Genomic DNA, 20,238 nt, shown 5'->3' with positions numbered 1-20,238 from the left:
GCAATGATTCATATTTACAATCATAACAATGTGAAATGCATTTCATTTTGAACAGTAATCAATGAAAAACCTTAGCCACCTATGACCCGGACCGGGTGGTTTTCTCGGAGTTGTGCACTTGTTGATGGGTGGAGTCTGTGGCGTCATCGTGGAATGGGGGAGGGGGATCAAACTCCTAAAGAGCAAAGGTGTGTTTACACTGACTCGAGAGACTACAGGTAAATAAGAAAATATCGGTATATATTCGCATCGCATGTTTTACGATGACATGACGGGCAGCGTACATTGTCTGTATTTGTTTGAGTCGCAAACATAGGATTTTACAGTGTTTTGTAAAAGTACAGTATATTTAAAAAAAAACGCCTTCTGAATAACAGAGAAACATGAAAGAAGGACTGAAGCTCAAGGTGCTTGCGATCGTGCTCTGCGTATTTCCTACGGGTAAGTCTGCATTCAAATGTACTATCAGGGGTTGATGTGGAATATTAGGCTTGTTTCATAAAGTATTTACAACATTTTCTGGTAATTCTGTTAAGTTCAGTGGCGAGGTTAATCATCAGCAGGTGCAAACATGGGCGAACCGTCCCGATCACGTGATTTAAAAGAGTCATGCCAGACAATATGCTACATTATGTTACATTATGTTCTTCTGAAACCTGATTCAGTTTGTATGAGCAAGGATTTGTAAAATAGAGATTCAGGCCAGGAACAGGCATAGAAATGAATAGTCTTTAAGAACCATATAGGGAATATCATTATTTTTGTTATGCTCAGCTCTAAAATATTTAATTGGCTGAAAATTGTTCTTTGTCTGTAATATCCTTATGTAATGACTAACAAATAAATAAATAATTTAAATTAATGACTGTGGTCAGAAGGTGTGGAACCCTGATGCAAACAGTGTTAACTGAACCCTCTCCCTCTATTCTCAGAGCTGTTGTCCATCCAGGTTACGGTTCCACATACAGAGAGATACACAATGTTGTTTGCTTCTGTCACTCTGCGATGTGACTATTCCACTTCTGCAAATCAACAAGATGTTCTGGTCACATGGCGATACAAGTCCTTCTGTTTGGATCCAGTGCTGGAATATTACTCAGCTGGTGAGTGGTGTAGGTCAACTGAAAATATAAGGCTTGAGCACTGCAAAGTAATCTGCAGTTTGTTTGACTGTTTTGTCTGAATAGATGAAAGTTGAGTGTAGAGACTGATGTGACCGTGAATGTTTCGTTCTTTCCTCAGCATATCAAGCAGCTCTGGGTCTGAAGCAAGACCCAGCCAATGACTGTCCAGACAGTCAGCGCACTGTCCGCATAGTGATTCAGAAGAGAGGCCTCAGTGAAGCTATTCTGGGGACAGAATATCGAGATCGCAAGATATACATACAAAACAGTGAGTCTAGATACACAAGAGCTTAAAACTCTGAACAAGATGTTTTAACCCTATAAAGCCTGACAAATAAAAAAAAATCTGATTTTTTTAAAATTGGATGAAATTATTGAATCTTTAGGCAAAATATTTGATAAAATATAAAGGAAAAGCTTGCATGTGCATTATGTTTTGTACCATTTTTTGATATATTAGGCTTCTATGGCCCATATAGTATAATTTAGTAAATATGAAGCACGCACATTTAGAGGAAAAAAAAAATATTCAAAGGCCCAAACTGAGCAAAAATGATGCAATTTGGTACAGTTGTTGTTTTTTATATGGAATAGAAATGTAATGTAATGAAGTAATGTAAATCGTTTACAATTTTATAATAGTGTTGCAAACTTGCATAAAATGCTTATAAATATCAGTTGTCACTTTATATCTCCCAGTAATATGTATTAGTAAGATGATATTTAAATGTTTAGTTTTATGATCAAAGCTCTGTAGTTTTAATTTTGGAGGGCAATGATGCAGTGTAGGGCTGGGCGATATATCTAACGATATGATCATGCGCATCTAGTCAGTAAATCTGGTTCCTTGATTACCGCTAAATCGCCATCACCTGCTTTCAAATGGAGCGGCATTTAATAGACAGAGCCGTAGTTCACTGACAAGGTACGCAATGTCGTGTTCATTATCCCAGATGAATCGCCTTCGATAATCAACGCGATATTGCGTATCTTGTCAGTGATCTACGGCTCTGTCTATTAAATGCCGCTCCATTTGAAAGCAGGTGATGGCGACTTAGCGGTAATCACGGAACCAGATTTACTGACTAGATGCGCATGATCATATCGTTAGATATATCGCCCAGCCCTAAATTCAGTGCAATACAGTAATTATTCAAAAATGTATAAAAAATGTTCCTCTAAAGCCTGTTGTATCATATTTGATACTTTTTACCATGATTTTTATAAAAAAAAGGAAAGAAAGATGTGTATATATATATATATATATATATATATATATATATATATATATATATATATATATAATATATATATATATCTCAAATTAAGTAAACCTAGGTTTAAGGTGGACATTTTTATAATTATACTAAGAGACTTATTAAAACTTCACTATTAAAAAGTAGAAAAATGTGGTAGTTTGTTTGCAACTGGATTTCAGCTTAAAGTTTTGATCACGTTAATAATTGAGGCGTTTGAAAAGCTGGTCTTAGAAATCTTATTAATCAATATCTCAACTCACATCTCATATATATATATATATATATATATATATATATATATATATATATATATATATATATATATATATATATATATACTGTATATATATATATATATATATATATACTGTATATATAGAGCAGATTCCTAACAATGTACAACATGTTATATTTGTGTGATTTTTGTTCATTACAATCAAATATGTTCTATTATTTTCATTTTTTTTTGTATGTGTTTCACAGGCGCTGACCTGGTTATCAATGAGGTCATGTGGTGGGACAATGGCATGTATTTCTGCTCCATCGACGCAGCTGGTGATGTCGTGGGAGACTCCGACAAAGAAATCAGACTCATTGTATATCGTAAGTATTAACGCACTGAAGACTTGTATTCAACCACAAAAACATTTATTGATGCTGATGCTGATCATACCCCCTCTTCCTCTCAGACTGGCTGACAGTGCTGCTCATCATCCTCGGTGCATTACTCCTCATCATACTGTTTTGTATCTGCTGCTGTCAGTGCTGTCCTCAGAACTGCTGCTGCTATGTCCGTTGTCCCTGCTGTCCTCGCACTTGCTGCTGCCCAGAAGAAGGTATCCACGTGCATTCGCTCTTTATCCCTTTAGTATCTTTGCCTGTGCAGTTTGCCAGTTCCTTAAAATAAATATCTACTGATGACAAAGTCACACTCCACATAATGGATCAGATTGTTGTTAATAATAATAATAATAATGATAATAATATGTGTTGTTATATGTATGTATGTAATATATTATATAATATATTATATTTTCTTTTCTTTTTTTGCATTTTGACAAAACTAAATAATCAGTAGACTGACAATACAACAAAATAGGCAATATAAATATATATTTTATTAGGAATAATGTAAGTATTCTTTTAAATAATATGTATAATAACAACAATATTATTCATAATAATTTATTATTATTATAATTTATTACTAATAACTTATAATTAATTGTAATAATATGTGGAACCTTGTCTTTTTTAGCTTTTTAACGATGAAAATTAATTGTGGACTACGACAATACAACATAATGTCCTTTATAAATATTATATTATTATTATTATTATTAATATTATTTAGTGTTATTTCAAATAATAAAAACATAATATTTCTAATAATTTATTGTCTTCTAATACCAGGGGACTTTTTTTTCACAGTCCATGCTATAAATTGTAATTGTATTGAATAACAAGACGTAGTGAAATATTTCTTCAATGTTCATATGTCTATTTAGCGGTGATGCACCACAAGATGATGCGTGAAGCTCAAAAAGCAATGGTACCATGGCTCCATGGCCAGCCCATATATGCCCCCGTTGGCTCAAATGCATCTTCTCAAGCAAACCCTTTACTATATTCAGGTCAGTATAACTTCATCTATTAATCTGTTCATGTATGTAATGCTATTCTGATCATTAACTTGAGACTAATAATTTGTCCTCCACAGGGTCTTTTTCTGAACCTTCATCCAAACACAACCTTCCCATGGCCCCGATGGCCATTCCTCCTCCTCAACCTGTCCCGCCAATGGTACCTCCCCACGGATATCATTCCAATGGCAGCATAAATGGAAGTGTACGTGGTAAATACCAGATGTTAGACTTTCTGGAGAACCAAGTTAGAGGAATGGATATGGCTGCCCCAATGCTTCAACCTCAACATCACTACATAGCAGTCCCGCACCAAAACCTTCCTCATCAATATGCAGCCCCACAACCCCAATATGTAACTCCACCACCTCAACACATACCCCAAGCTGCTTTATCAGCCAGGCCTCCCAGCATGCTCTCAGCCTTGGATGAGATGGGTGTCCAAGGTGTGGAGCGCAGGATCATCCAGCTGCCTCCCATCATGGGCCGAGCAAAACAGAGCTCTCGGCGAACCAATGATGGTGGAAGACACCGGCAGTCTAATCATTCCAGTGGTAGCTCTAACCGAAATAGCCAACATCGTGATGATTCCTGGAGAGAACCATCATCTTCACGGAGAGTGACTCAGCTACAGCGTAGCTACTGTGACGAGTCGGACTGGGACGACAGGCGTGGAGGCCGAGGTTCAGCAGGACGCAGGGGTATTTCAGGTTCGGATAGGTCTTGTCCACGTGTTCGCAGTAAAGGGGAGCTTCTGGAGGAGTTGGAGCGTGCAACGAACCACAGAGACAGGAGATATTCGCCTTCTCCGCGTCGAGGCTCCTGGAGTTCAGACGAGGAGGACAGTTATCGAAAGGGGACGCGATCTCAAGGGAGATTGTCTGAGAAACCACCAGCTTATACTTCCATTGATATTTTACCTGGCCACAGCAGGAGGAGTGACCGCATCTCAGTAAGATTTTAGATTTATGATTTGTTCATCACTCAGAAGTTGTTTTTATATTCAGTTGTCCCGAAAAGGACACACTTAAAATGAAAAATCTGTCATCATTTATTCACCCTCACGTTGTTCCAAATCTGTATGACTTTCTTTATTCTGCTAACACAAAAGAAGGTATTTTGAAAAATGTCTTGGCTTGTTTTACTTTTATTGAATGAACAAAAACATATTCTTCATAATATCATCTTTTGTGTTTTGTAGCACAAAAAAGGTCATACAGGGTTGAAATGAAATGAGGGTGAGTAAATGACGGGATTTTAAATATGGATTTAAAACTATCCCTTGGGTCTGCTGACATGGAGAGAGGGCTTTGAACACAAATAAAATAGCATTTTTAGTATTTTAGGTCACTTTTGATAAAAGGGTCTTGTAAATGTAAATAATTGTTATGGTTTGTCTCATTATAAATAATCTCTCTTTTACAGGATAAGAGCTCTCGTAGTGGCACAAGCGTTGTGATCTGAGTCAATCATTTCCAACCTGATCTTTTATTACTCACCACCTACAAGTGAATGTCTACTGGACTACTGTCATTGGGACTAATTGTGCACTTCAGCACAATAATTAGGCAGTAACCACAGATGGCCTGCAATAGACCCCTGGAAGACAGTAAATGCACTGTACATTTTTTTTTACACTTTATTTTATATATTTTAAACAGTTTTTAGATGTTATATGATCACTTGAAAACATTTCTTTGTTTTTATATGTTTAACTTTTCACTGTACATCGTTCAACTATTAACCACTGCAAGGTTTTTGGTATTTGATCAGTACAGTTTATAGATGAAGCTCACATTGATGGCACTTCAACTGAAGGTTGTACCTTAAAGAGCCTCTTTGGTTCATCTAGGTTCTCTGTTTACTTTTAGTTAGTCTTCGTCTGTAGTATTTTTAATGTTGGTTTAGCTGTTTTCTTTGTCTTTTCATGGCGTTGCTATCTAAATACAATCCTTGGGATGATTTAGTTTCATATTTGAGTATGTATGAGTACATATGAATTTGTTATTAGTTGGATTGTTAAAGAAGAGCAGTGCATTCTTTAACTCATAATCAAAAGCTACATGAACAGTAGTTTCCAAGAAAAAAGATCTTTGAATTTATATGTAAACTGAGATGTAAACACTGGCTGTAATAAAGTCACTTTTTTCCAATCTTTTAGACTAGGTCGTATATTTTCCAGCATGTTTCATGTTTTAATGCAGAAACGTGTTTTTTTTTTCTGTCAATTAAATTATTTTTATTTAAATTTAAAACTTAACGTGACATGGGCAAAACTATTTTTGGGCCCACCCTTCCTTATTAATAGGCCTATATAATAATATATCGTAATCAGTGAAAACCGTTACAGTGTTTTCTATCGATATTTCAGTCAATAAAAATCGAATGTCTTATTTTGTTTTAGAATAGAGAAAGACCGGTCCATTAATAGACTCCAGCGTCGTGGCCACATGACTACTTCAGGAGTGCATTATTTCTCTTATAATTTTAACGGCCTGGTGTCACAACCACACCTCAATATTGTTCAGATGATTTGTTTCAAGATAAACCTTCCGTTGCAAATTCCAAAAGGTCATTTTAGAGCTGATAACAGGCTTGGGCCATGCAGTTACTGGAGATGGAGAGAGATTAAGCGCGTGCGTCTGTGCGTCTCTCAGCAGTGTTGTTCATCCGCAGCGTCTACCAAGAGCGAATCTTTAAGTTGAACTGCTTCAAGAACCTCGCTTCTGAGAAATGGAGAAATGTCACGTAGCTTTTCAGCTGCGAAACTATTTAACTGATAAATTGGCGGGGTGTGCTGATGACAAGTTTCTGTTCGCGTCTCCGCGTGTGTGCGTCTGTGAGACAGAAAACATGAAAGTCATTTTTTTACCCTATTGTTTGTTATATTTATTTGCTTCGTGACTTCTGGTGTTTTGATTCTTTTACTGTTGTAGATAGCCCATAATATAACAAAAAAAAATTATATCTTCATTGTGTTTGGGCCCCCCAAGACGAGCGAGCATAGGCACGTGCCTAGAATGCCTATGCGTAAATCCGGCCCTGCGTACACGTTTAAGCCCTTATAAAAATTAACCATGATTTTATTATAGTAAAATTGTAGTAACCATGTTTTTTTGGCGTATTGATTACCATTTGTATAACCACAGTTTCACTATAAATACTATGGTTAGTGTAGCAAAAACATGGTTACTTTGTGGTTACCATTGTTTAACTATAGTATTTTTTTTTTTTTGTAAAACCATGGTGAGTACCCGGTTTTACTATGCATATTTTAAACGCAAACGCTTGAACAAACAAAAATACGGGGATACGGGCAGACAGGCCTACAAATCTTCCGTTTAGACGGATACGCCGTCATTCGCGTCGCCTCATTTTATTGGCCACTTCTGCCCAAAAGGGGCGGGCCCAGGGCGAGCTTTGGGAAGCGAAAGTGTAATGTTATACAAAGCTGGATCGTTTCTATCAGTCGATTACAACATCATCCACAGATAACGCGAGCCAGTGGAGACAGCTGCAGGACAGCGTTTGGATTAAACCTAGTGAAGCAGAAGCAGGTGGACAAGCTGTTCTCAGGTATGCGCTTTGCTTGTAAACAAATACCTTGCAATATGTCTTATTAAAGAACAATGACAATGCTGAAACTCTCCACAATGTGCATTTGGCCTGAAAGACATAAGTTACTGTTGTTAAAATAAAGCAGCGTAATGAATACAGATCACAATACAACACATGATAATGCATTTGCGCTGCAATTTGCGTTCTACCTTAAGGCCTTGTTTACAAGTGAGAGGACGAACTTGCTAAATTTCAGAAGCTGTTTTAGTAATTTTTTTCTTTGTTGCAGCGTTGACGGGTGTTTATTATAAAAACAGTTTATGCGCTAGTTTTACTGCAATGACTTTTAGTACTGTAAAATCATATTTTTGGAAACCCCTGCTTGGTACAGTAGCTGGTCATTAGCTGGAGAAAAAGAAAAAACAGCTTGACCATCTGGTTTCTTGCTGGTCCAGTGTGGTCTTCCAACCAGCATAAACTGTTATTTTGGCAAAACAATGGTTACTAATATAGTACATTTCCTAAAGAAGCCTCTCTGTACATGATTTTTCTCATTTTGCAGGAATCATGAACTCTTTCTCGGGTAAGAGTGTGCTGGCGCTGTGCAGGGTTTTCTCCAGTCCCCTGTCTCTCCCTCCAGCTATGGTAGGGGCCGTGAGGGTCTGTCACTCAGGCGTGAACTCCAAGGGCACAGTATTCACCAAAAAACGAGGCTATGATATCACCAGGAACCCCCACTTGAACAAAGTAAGCATCCAAACTCTGTGCACTTCTGATCAATGTGAATAAGCAGGTTTTAGATTGTCAGCAGCCGGTGCTTTGATGTGATTTTATAACTTTATAATGCCAAAGTCCCCACTGATAAGTATGAAAGTGGCATTGTGAGATCTTTAATTTAAAAGCAAAGTCTTCAAAGACTTTGGCCCCTACCAAGCATTGAGAGGAAATGCTCTGAATATGCTTAGTCTTCTTAAAATCAATGCAGAGTTGCAGGATATGTCTCAGCAGTTTCACAAATCCCTTTTTTTGGCTGGGTCATGAAATGTGTCCAATTAAATGTTACTTCGCAATCTGTATCCTGTTTGCAAAGACTTTCAGGCTAAGATGAGGAATGGGCATGACTGAGAAGTGTAGAGCTTTAAAGCCATGACGGATGGAAACTGTTAGACGTAAACAGTGAGTGGAGAATCCAACAGGGGAGGGTGGCCATGCTTACGTCCCATTGGTCGGAAATAAATAGATCCAACATGTGATGCATCTACCCTAAGCTGGAATCCTGCCCGGTGCAGACCCAATTGCAGGATGGTCATTTGTATTTAAACCAGACTGTAGGAGGAGGGCACATTTTTCTTTTACATTCACAACTGTCACATGTTTTTAATTAAGTTATGGTGCTGTGTTAAGGGCATGGCGTTCACCCTGGAGGAGAGATTACAGCTGGGTATCCACGGCCTGCTGCCTCCCTGTTTCCTCTCTCAGGATGTCCAAGTGCTTCGTGTCATGAAGAGTTACGAGACACGCAGTAACCCTCTTGACAAGTAACCAAACTTCAACTGAAACATTCAGTACATACTCTGCATGAGCCACGCCAATGAAAAGCACAATGACGATACTTTTCTTGGTCCATTTCCCATTTATACTCAAAATAGCCCTTTTAACTCTGCAGATACATATTGCTGATGACCCTGCAAGACCGAAATGAGAAGCTTTTCTATCGTGTGTTAACCTCTGACATAGAGGAATTCATGCCTATCGTCTACACTCCTACTGTGGGCCTGGCCTGCCAACAGTATGGCCTTGCTTTCAGAAGACCAAGGTGAGGTATATACATACTCCGGACCTGGAACAACTTGTTTAGTCTGACCAATTCTGAATCAAATGCTTTATAAACACTCAGACCAGTCTAACCAGTTCTTGCATGGCGAACATACAGTATAAGGCCCATGTGATTTTGACAGTTTTTTTCCCTTTTAGAGGGCTGTTTATCACGATCCATGACAAGGGGCATATTGCCAGCATGCTGAACTCATGGCCGGAGGAAAACATTAAGGTATGTTCAGAGTGATAATGTGTCATTCGGTGCCAGTTGATGGATGTTTAATTGTATGTGCATTAATAGGCCATAGTGGTGACGGATGGAGAACGAATCCTAGGATTAGGAGACCTGGGCAGCTATGGAATGGGGATCCCAGTGGGCAAACTTGCTCTGTATACAGCATGTGGAGGAGTGCCACCTCAGCAGTGCCTGCCTGTGCTGCTAGATGTGGGCACCGATAATCAGGTAAAACATACATACATACATATACATATATATATATATATATATATATATATATATATATATATATATATATATATATATATATATATATACATACATACATACATACATACATACATACATACATACATACATGCATACATACATATATATATATATATACATACATACATACATACATAGATATACATACTACATACTATACATATATATATATATATATATAAATTAACAAATAAAAATACACAATATATAATATTAGTACAACTGACAACTGTACTTTGTTCATAGGTTTCATTGGATCATTTGTCCCTGTTTGTAACCCTGTTCCCAATTCTTTTTGTTTTTGTTCAGGCCCTCTTAGATGACCCCTTGTACATCGGCTTAAAGCACAAAAGAGTGAGGGGCAAAGAATACGATGACCTCATTGATGAGTTCATGCAAGCCGTCACAGACAAGTATGTGTGATTTACTTACTCTCATGTTGTTCAAATCATTCTTTTGAGCCAGATCTTTCAGTGAATCAGTTGATCGTGTTAACAAATCCGTTCTGAATTATATCGTTCACCAGTTCAACTGACTTAAAGATTCAGTTCGGTGGTTCTCATGTTAACAGTTAACTAGAGCAGCGGTTCTCAATTCCAGTCTTTGCGACCCCCTGCTTTGCATAATTTGTATGTATCTCTTATCACTTCAGACGTTTGTTCTGTTTCAACAGACTTCGTAGGATATTCCGCCATGATTCCAGTTCGAAGGGAGCGTATATGTTCCGTTCAAAGTGTATTAAAGTGTGTGAGACGTGAATTTAATTTGTATTTATTTACAGAGGTATATTATGTCACACTTCACACTTCTCTAGTAAGTTTCGTCTGTGTGTGAAGACGTTGCAGGCAGTGGAGTAGTGCGTATCCATGAATGAATGTTTCATAGTGAAGTAAACTTCAATGGATTTCGAATTGAGAACCACTGAACTAGAGGGGAAGATTATGTGTGTGAAATACTTACAGACTGTACACGTCATCATTATTTTTTATCTTTTGTTTCAGGTATGGGATGAATTGCCTAATTCAGTTTGAAGATTTTGCCAACAGCAATGCCTTTCGTATTCTCAATAACTACCGCAACCATTATTGCACCTTTAATGATGATATCCAGGGTAAGTATGCACATCGTAATATCAAAATATAAAGATTTTCATTCTTCATAAATGAAAATGATTAGAGCCATAAAAATTGTTTGCTTATCTCTTTCCCAACCTTTTTCAGGCACAGCTTCTGTTGCTGTTGCTGGGGTCCTTGCTGCTCTTAAGATTACAAAGAATAAGCTCTCTGACCACAAGTTCGTATTTCAGGGAGCAGGAGAGGTAATGTGGATTAAATTGAAAGATGCAACAAACATTTACTGAGAAAAAGCAAATAAAAGATCTATTACAAAACATTTATACCAGGAATTCCAGGATTATAAGATGTGTTTGTTTTTTGTCATATGACCAGGCCGCCTTGGGCATTGCTCACTTACTGATAATGGCCATGGCCAAGGAAGGTGTACCTCATGATGAGGCTGTCAAGAGGATTTGGATGGTGGATTCTAAAGGCCTAATTGTCAAGGTAACAATCAAACCCACAGTAGTTTGTCCTTTTTTGACATTTCTCTCCTTAAGGCTATATTTGTCTTCCTACTCAATATCTGAATATACAAATGTATGTAGGCTTAATTCAAAATGTCAAAACATAAATTAAAGCAACCAACTGCATTTGAACACCTCCAAACTTAAACGTTATACCAAAACTGTTATTCTGTGTCATTTGGCCCATCAGGGTAGAAGTAATCTGAACCATGAGAAGGAAGAATTTGCCCATGATCATCCACACATAAAGACCCTAGAGGAAGTGGTGGAAACCATCAAGCCCACAGCTATCATTGGTAAGGACTCATTGATCTCATTCTAATATATATATATATATATATATATATATATATATATATATATATATATATATATATATATATATATATATATATATATATATAGTGTTATTTTAATATTATTTATAAAGGTACTGTTATAGTACTTATTAATAGTTTGAACTAGCTTTTATTTTTCAGTTTTAATTTTTGTAATTTAATTGTTTCCATTATTGCTTTTTTCAGTAAAGTGATAAAATCACAAGATTACTAATACCTAATCTAAACTTAAAATGAAAATTGAACAAAAATGAAAGCTAAAATCTTAAGAAGTACTGTAATTGTAACTATGTAAATATACTAAAATAACAGATTTTGATTTTTTAAAATATTTAAAATATTCAAATATTTAGCTTTATTTTAGTTTTAGTACTTCAACATCAACATATTTCACTTAGTTACCAAGGTTTTTTAAGTACAAGTTTTTCCATTATAATATTTGTTATTTTTCAGCATTATTTCAGTTACGTAAAATGATTTTTAATAGTTTAGTTAACAATAACACTGTTCTTGTATATACATTTTATTTACCTTTTTTTTTTTTTTTTTTTTTTTTTTTACAGGATTGAGAACCGAGTAGTTAGATGTAATGAAACTGAAGGATTGCAGATATTCTACCTCATTCTCATGTGCTTTTATAGCTGGAATGGTGCTTTGTGCATCTTACTGGTTTTTATTCATCCTGTATGAATTACAATGGCATATTAACACCACTAGTGGGCATAATTACAGAAAACATTTAGATTTCAACAAAACTCAGTGTATTTCTGTATATTATTCTAAATGCAGCAATGTTTTACTATTTGAAAATGATTTGAGATTATAAACACCAAACCTCAAACCATCTACAGGTGTGGCTGCTATAGGTGGTGCTTTCACTGAGAAGATCATCAAGAACATGGCTACTTACAACGAACGCCCGATTATTTTTGCCCTCAGCAATCCCACAAGCAAAGCTGAGTGCACAGCAGAGCAGTGTTACACACTCACTGAGGTAATACTCACTGAAATCTAATGAATAAAACTGGTAAAAGGGGTGTTGACTTAAGCCGTCATATAAAGCATCCTATAGAATACGTTTTTCACATCAGTTTAAAGGGCTTGTGTGTGTATCACAGGGAAGGGGCATATTTGCCAGCGGAAGCCCCTTTAAGAAAGTCACTTTGGCAGATGGTCGTACCTTCTACCCTGGCCAGGGAAACAATGCTTATGTGTTCCCTGGAGTAGCATTGGGAGTCATCGCCTGTGGTGTTCGCCACATCTCAGATGATGTTTTTCTTACTACAGCAGAGGTAAATGAACATGAAGAGTCAAGACATGAATGTGTGCTTCAGTACAAAACACTTTGATTACAAATTTATTTACAGTGCAAAAGCTAAAATTAAGGCTTTGATTTCTCTTCAGGCCATTTCTGACATGGTTACTGAGGAGCATCTGGCCGAGGGCAGACTGTACCCCCCTCTGAATACCATCAGAGAAGTATCCTTCAAAATTGCTGTTAAGGTCAGTCTCATATATTCTCATATTTAAAGGATAATTACTACAAGAACAGGGCTTGTTAGTCAACTCTAACATTTTTGCACCCATAAGAAATATGGAATGAGATCATGCTAAATTAAGAGATTTATTAATATAGCAAAGTAGGTTGTAAGATCCGTTGGGTCAGATTTCACAGTTACTTTTTCATGATTGCATTAGGTGCTAGAAATCTAGCAAAATTACTAAAAATCATTAATACAAAATCAAAATTCATTAGCATACAGAACGTAGTTTAAAAATTGTTTTATTAATTTTATTCAGAAATGAATTCTTAGCCAACTCTACATTTCAGCGAAATGTATAAAATATGGAATGGGATCATGCTAAATTTAGAGCTCTATTAATTTTGCAAAGTACACTACTGTTCAAAATTTTGGGATCAGTAAGATTTTTTTAGATTAAAACTGTTATTCAGCAAGGATGCATTAAATTGATCAAAAGTTACAGTAAAGACATTTAAATGTTACAAACTATTTACATCTCAAATATATGCTGTTTTTTTTTTTTTAACTTTTTATTCATCAGAAAATAAGTATCAGTTTCCACAAAATATTAAGTATAACTGCTTTCAACATTGATAATAATAAGAAATGTTTCTTGAGCAACAAATCAGCTTATGAGAATGATTTCTAGTTTTTTTTTCTTTTTCAGATGTTACCACTAATACTAGTGATCTAAAATCAGCAAAATATCAAATATTGTGTATAAAAAAATAATACAATAATACACCAGCATGCAATAAAGTATCTCATTAGAACGTCCCCTCAACAATAATTAGCTTCAAACAAAACTACTGAATGTCTGCCAAAGATTTTATGCCATTAAGTTTGTAAACTTCATTGCGTACTGTAAGGTATATTCCCTATAATACCAATAAAAGTGATTAAAAATAATTAATTTTGACTTTGCATAGGTTTTTAATAGCAAACAGGAGCAAATCAGTCACACTGTACTCTGCAATAAAGCAACTATGCACTCACTTGATTTCATTCTTTCTTCCCAAACTGCTCTTTTTCTTCAGATTGTGGACCATGCCTACAAACAGGGCATTGCCTCCTGGTACCCTGAACCCAAAGATAAAGAGGCCTTTATTTTATCCCAGGTCTATAACTCTGACTACGACTCCTTCACTCTGGATTCATACAGCTGGCCCAAGGATGCCATGACAGTTCAGAATGTGTAGATTATTCATCCACAGCCCACTAAAAAGGATATGCTCATATCAGTCACATGCCTTATTTTTCCGTTCATAATCATCTGATGATATACACTCCAGCTCCAGGCCACCCAATCCAAAACTCTCCCACTGATTTAACACAAGATCTGAACCTATAGCTGAGAATCCGCAGATGGCTGTCAGAGATAAATGAATGCAGTGTTCATTCAAGCTCAAATTGTTTTCAGAACAGTGGCTCAATTCAAATGGAAAAATGCAATTATGTTTAAAGCATAACAAGCACTTTCCCAGTTAACCAGGCTACTGAATCAGTAATCTTCTCCAGTTTATTAGTTCGACATAAGCTTTCTATCACTAATTTCATTTTTTTCTTATCAGTTATCCACTCCAAATATTTAGCGCTCCTGCAAATGCAAATATCATTGTAGGGAGAAACTATTTTTGTACAACGACTCCCACTTGGAAATAACAGACTGCCTGTGTTGAATGTTTATATTAAAAGGGATTTTCATTAGTTAGGTAGGTAAAGTAGTTATCCAGTTGTCTGCTGTGCAAATTAGCTCCTTTTGCAATTAATTTTTTTTTACAAGTTGTCTATGCCAAAGTTTGTCTAATTTTAAATGTATTACTGGCATGTAGCAATGAATACTGGAAATTGTTAGCTTGAGTGTATCATTTTATTTAAGTGTCCATCTGAAAAGCAGGCTACATATTCATTGCAGCATGTGGGATTATTTTTAACTTTTCTCCTCATTTAGAAATATGCTTTGCTTATTAGAAACGCACAACTATGGAATTATATTTTCAGATATTCAAGGAGATTTTGAATGGACAATGACTTTTAAATAAACACTTCAAAAAATAAATGGGTATTATGTTCATTTAATGAGAATGAGCTGGAATCTTGGTCCAAGTTTTTGGACGTGGAGCTTCTACACAATGGTTTTCTTTCAGAATTTTGTTTTTGTTTACTATTTAAAAGGCAACCACAAGTGTTCAATGGGAAAACAGATTTAGAATTAGTATTCTAAAAATTAATCTAATCACAGAAAGAGTTGTTTTGCACGGTGATTATGACAATCATCTGCCCCCACGGTTATGGTCCTGCTGCTGCCGAGGCGGTGAGGAGACTGAGATCATGGGGGTGGCGCTTGCTGATGAGTTTGAGTATAAATCTCTGACTCGTGTCAGCTGCTGACGAGGGTGAACTGTTGGATCAGGATGTGCTGTCACTTACATCCTCATCCAGCAGGAAGTGCTCTGCTGGCTTCCAGCCAAGGTGAGCAGGATATGGCTGATGAAGGTCGAAGAGGATAATTCGGAGCTTTCTCAGCCTGCCTGGCCTGCATATAAAGAGCTGTTGGAGGTAATGGATCACTCAACTGCTAGATTAGATCTTCAGAGGAAGCGCGAAAAATGGAAAATTGCTCACAGTAGACTTGATGAGTGATTTTTATCCAGACATAATAGCCCAGCTCCCTTGAGCCTCCCATTTCTTCCTGATCTTCATAAGATCGGCAAATAGCTGCTGCAATCAGTAGGTCGATGGTGGCAATGTTGGCTACTGAGAGACATCTGTGGGTGAACCTGGCAGACATCATGGAGCAAGACAAGTGCTTTCTTCTCGATGCACTGTTTTCTCCTTCAGAATTGTTCAGCACATCCGCTGAGGCGATGGTCAATAAATTCAAGGAGGTGAAGGTACGCTAAGCAGCCTACAAATCATTTATACCATGCCGGTCTATGTCTACACCAAAACATGAGGGGGGACCTGTCCCGCCTTGGTCTGTGGGCCGAAGACAGGGCCAGGTGATAAATGTGGCCTCTCGTGGCCCTCCTCCTCAGAGGAGCAGGTCACAGAGAAGGCGTGAGTTGAGGAAGAAGAAAAAGGATCTAAGGGAAGTTATCAAGCGCAGACGCAGTCAGAAATCTGGAACCCACTTCCCTTTCCATTTTGCTTAAGGATAACACCAACCCCTCCACGATCAGACTCTGGAGCTGGACCAATGATGAAAATACGTTTGATGGATTGGAACCAGGTTTGATAGTGAGTATGTGTTTTTACTTTGGTGAGTGTTGTCAGGTTTCCTCTCCTTCGAAAGAGTCCTAGAATCCTGCTGAAGCCTCCGCTCTCCAAAGCTCCGCTTAGACAGTGACATTAGTATGTAGGCTCTGTTGTGAGCCTCACTAATCAGTTTTGGCGTTGAGTGTAGCCAGGTCTCCTCTCGCTTTAGAGAGTCTTTCTGCTGAGACCTCCACTCTTAAGAGCTCTTTAACTAGGGTTAACTGTGGTTAGGCCTCCTCTCATTTTAGAGAGTCATTCTGCTGAAGCCCCCGATCTCCAGAGCTCTGCTAGAGCACAAGAACGTAGTTAGGCCTCATTCACCTTGTTGAGGACTCCATTTTTAGGATCTATGATTGCTGTGGGTCAGGAATGATGATTCCTTTGAGTCTTTGACTTAGGTCAGTTCTTGGGCACTCATCCCTTCAGCATGGCAGCGTGGGTATTCCGTTCCCCCATAGCACTCTCTAGGGGATGCAGCGATATATTTCTCTTTCGAAAGGGAATGTCTCGCGTTACGCATGTAACCACAATTCCCTGAGAACAGGGAACAAGACGCTGTGTCCCTCTGCCATGCTTCAGGCATTCTTGCATACGACTGCCCTTTTATACCTGCAGTCGCACCAATAATGACATCATAGGCTGTTGCCTGCCAATGTCACATTCATGCTTGAGGCATTACCCATAGCGCCCTCTAGGGGACCCAGCATCTCGTTCCCTATCTCAGGGAACCATGGTTGCATGCATAACCTGAGACACCTCTACAAATGAGTAACTATCAAAATTTTCATTTTTCATGTATATGTATATACATTAAAGGCACAATATGTAAGATTTTCGTAATAGAATATCCAAAACCCACTTGTGCAGTGTAATATATTTCTTGTAGTTGTGTACATACGTTATCCTAAAAGTTCCCAAGGATTTGTAAATCCAGAGAAATTCCAATTTTAAATAATGGTTTGTCCTGGTTCATTGTCGCCTATCAATGACATAATATCTGTGCTATCGGTTTCCACTTGTAGAAATTATGGAAACATAGAATACCACTTAATCTAAATGGCTAACACAACTTGAAGACAGCAGAAGCTACTGAAAATTCCCTCGTGCAACAGTGTCTAAACCAGGCAACGTCGGTCCTGTAGAGTTTAGCTCTAACCCTTATCAAACACACCTGAACAAGCTAATCAAAGTCTTCACGATTACTAACCCTGCGTTCCATTCAGAAGGGCTCATCCCTATGCCCTAATCCCTTCAAAGGGTTTGCCCTCCGGAGTGAGAGCTTCATAGGGTTGAAGGATGTGGGGGACCAAACAACTGTTTCTTGAAGTGCCCTTCTGCGTCAACATCACGTGCCCACACGGAGGCACCGTCATCATCAGAATCAGAGTTTTATTGCCAGGTATGTTTACACATACAAGGAATTTGTTCTGGTGACAGAAGCTCTACAGTGCAACAGAATGACAGTGACAAGACAGGACACAGATAATAATAATAAAAAAAAATTATAATATAAAAATATACAAAATTAGACAATGTACAAAAAAGCAAAAACAAAATATATAATATAGACAATTATGTACAGGTATGACATGTGCAAATTTGAAATGTAAATAAGTATGTGTGTTAAATAAATAATGCAAAGGATCTTCGCAAATTACACATGCATCATGCATAGAATCTGCGCGAAGGATCATGGGAGCCCGGAGTGTCCATCAGTTGTACCCTTCGAAATCCTTCATTCCAAAGGGCCCTTTGAAGTGGCCAGTTTTGAGCACTTTGGTTTGGAACGACCCTTCAATATGGTTGTTTTTACTCCGAAGTGCCCTTCGGAGGGCGATATATCCCGTTTGGAACAGACAAGTGAGGGTTTTTTTCAGGGTTGGAGCTAAACTCTGCAGGACATCAGCACTCCAGGACCGACGTTGCCTACCCCTGGTCTAAATGTTAGGAAAATAATTGCAATTATCCGAAGTCGGTCACCAAAGTGTTGAATTTAACACCTTGGACATAAATCTAACTTTTCAAAATTGAACCAATTAAATGGCTTAGAACAGTGGTTCTCAACTCCAGGCCTCGGGACCCACTGCTCTGCACATTTTGAATGTTTCTGAATCTGACACACTCAGTTCAGTTCATCGATCTCTCTCCTAATGAGCTGATGATCTGAATCAGGTGTGATAAATAAGGGAGACAAACAAAATGTGCAGAGCAGTGGGTCCCGAGGACTGGAGTTGAGAACCACTGGCTTAGAATAATCTGATAGACCTAGGCCTGTATTAGAGTGAGCTAATTTCCATTTCTAAAAATGAATTTTCCTTCATTACACAATTGAAATTTTCAAACTCTTGTTGTTGCTCATGAGCTTCTCAGAAAAAGATAGGAGTTGTTATTTTCATTAAATTTAGAAAAATATCTTTAAACAAAATGGAGTGTCCAGTATTGTCACTTAATCAAAATTTCTTTAAGACCCCTTGTGCTTTTCTTCCCACTTCTTTGCATTTCTTTGCCAGAGAACTCTACATAGTCTGTAATCTATTTATGTCTTATCAATAGCGCTCACTATGCCAAATCCAACCCAGATTTAAACAAATAGGTGAGTCAAACTCCCATTTAAGTCAATTAACTTATTTTTCCTTCCCTAAGATGAACAGTAGGCTGGACTGGTACCTATTAGAACAGATTCAGAATGTTAGTTTAACAGACAAATGCAAAAAACTACTGTGAGAACAGTAAATAATCAAAATGAGTCAAAAGTAATGTTTTATTAATAAAATTTGAAGTGGTTTCTGTAGTGATGATTAAAAGTGATCTCACCCTTGAGCAGACTGCAGTCAGTTTGCTCCCATTAGTCAAGGTGGCTGTTGGGTAACATCTAAAACTTGAACACTCAGAAAACCGCATGAATCAAATAGAACCTTTGTGAATTCTGACCACAATTGTGTCTGAGCATTTAGCTCTTTACATTTTATAAGTCTCATCTGGTCAACGGCAGTTCCTCATTCTGTTTTTACTAGCAGATTGTCTTTGCAGGAAAAAGCAAGCAGTTGCTTCTTTGCAAAAATGCAGAAAACTGCAGTAAACTCACTAATTACTTCATATAGAATATACGGTATATGATGTAATAGTAAAGAATTATTGGTCTTTCCTATTTGGTAGAAAGTAATACTGTGAGATGTCTGTTATATGTATTTGACTTGGTTTGGTCAACCAGTCTTATTCTCATTCTCATTGCTGTGTGTGTGCACTTGGATGTGTTAAATGCAGAGCACCAATTCCGAGTATGGGTTACCATACTTGGCAAATGTCACGACTTTCACTTTCACTTTCACAATACACAAGTACTATTAGTTAAAACATTTTTAAAGGTGTCTCCCAGGGATAATGGGATACAAATTCTAGATGTCTTCAGATACATTATAATATTTAAACATGCAGTTAATATCTTATTATTTATAATATGACAATTCTGGCATCTATTTATTTAAAAAATAATAAGTTCAAAAACCTCAGGATAATCAATATTGATCTATAGACCTTATCCAACGCTTTATATATTTCTCTCTTGATCTTTAGTTTCAATCATGTTTCTAATTTATCACCTTAAATACCAAGTTCCTTTGGTTCAAA

General features: G+C 37.3%; 2 protein-coding genes across 3 annotated transcripts; both read left to right on the top strand.

The window, feature by feature from the left end:
• The first annotated feature begins 109 nt into the window (after positions 1–109).
• Positions 110–6,179, top strand: LOC109094984 (immunoglobulin-like domain-containing receptor 1). 2 transcript variants are annotated; one of them, XM_042764018.1, is made up of 9 exons: positions 160–218; positions 378–441; positions 933–1,103; positions 1,243–1,392; positions 2,867–2,986; positions 3,073–3,219; positions 3,892–4,017; positions 4,104–4,978; positions 5,452–6,179. In XM_042764018.1, the coding sequence occupies exons 2-9, from the start codon at positions 384–386 to the stop codon at positions 5,488–5,490; spliced, it is 1,686 nt and encodes a 561-aa protein (XP_042619952.1). In that variant the 5' UTR covers positions 160–218; positions 378–383; the 3' UTR covers positions 5,491–6,179. The 2 variants fall into 2 exon arrangements, with proteins under 2 accessions (XP_042619951.1, XP_042619952.1); XM_042764017.1 differs by lacking the exon at positions 378–441 and having other exon boundaries at positions 110–218.
• A 1,238-nt stretch (positions 6,180–7,417) lies between these two features.
• LOC109070724 (NADP-dependent malic enzyme-like) lies at positions 7,418–15,412 on the top strand. Its single transcript, XM_042764016.1, has 15 exons — positions 7,418–7,602; positions 8,147–8,331; positions 8,989–9,122; positions 9,251–9,400; positions 9,559–9,634; positions 9,704–9,865; positions 10,220–10,323; positions 10,912–11,021; positions 11,131–11,228; positions 11,359–11,472; positions 11,683–11,788; positions 12,682–12,824; positions 12,949–13,122; positions 13,235–13,333; positions 14,391–15,412. Exons 2-15 carry the CDS (start codon positions 8,152–8,154, stop codon positions 14,550–14,552), a joined length of 1,812 nt encoding a protein of 603 aa, XP_042619950.1. The 5' UTR covers positions 7,418–7,602; positions 8,147–8,151; the 3' UTR covers positions 14,553–15,412.
• Positions 15,413–20,238: the final 4,826 nt, after the last annotated feature.

This window comes from Cyprinus carpio, chromosome A9, assembly GCF_018340385.1.
Source record: "Cyprinus carpio isolate SPL01 chromosome A9, ASM1834038v1, whole genome shotgun sequence".
Classification (NCBI taxonomy): domain Eukaryota; kingdom Metazoa; phylum Chordata; class Actinopteri; order Cypriniformes; family Cyprinidae; genus Cyprinus; species Cyprinus carpio.
This window is presented reverse-complemented; position numbering and strand designations above follow the sequence as displayed.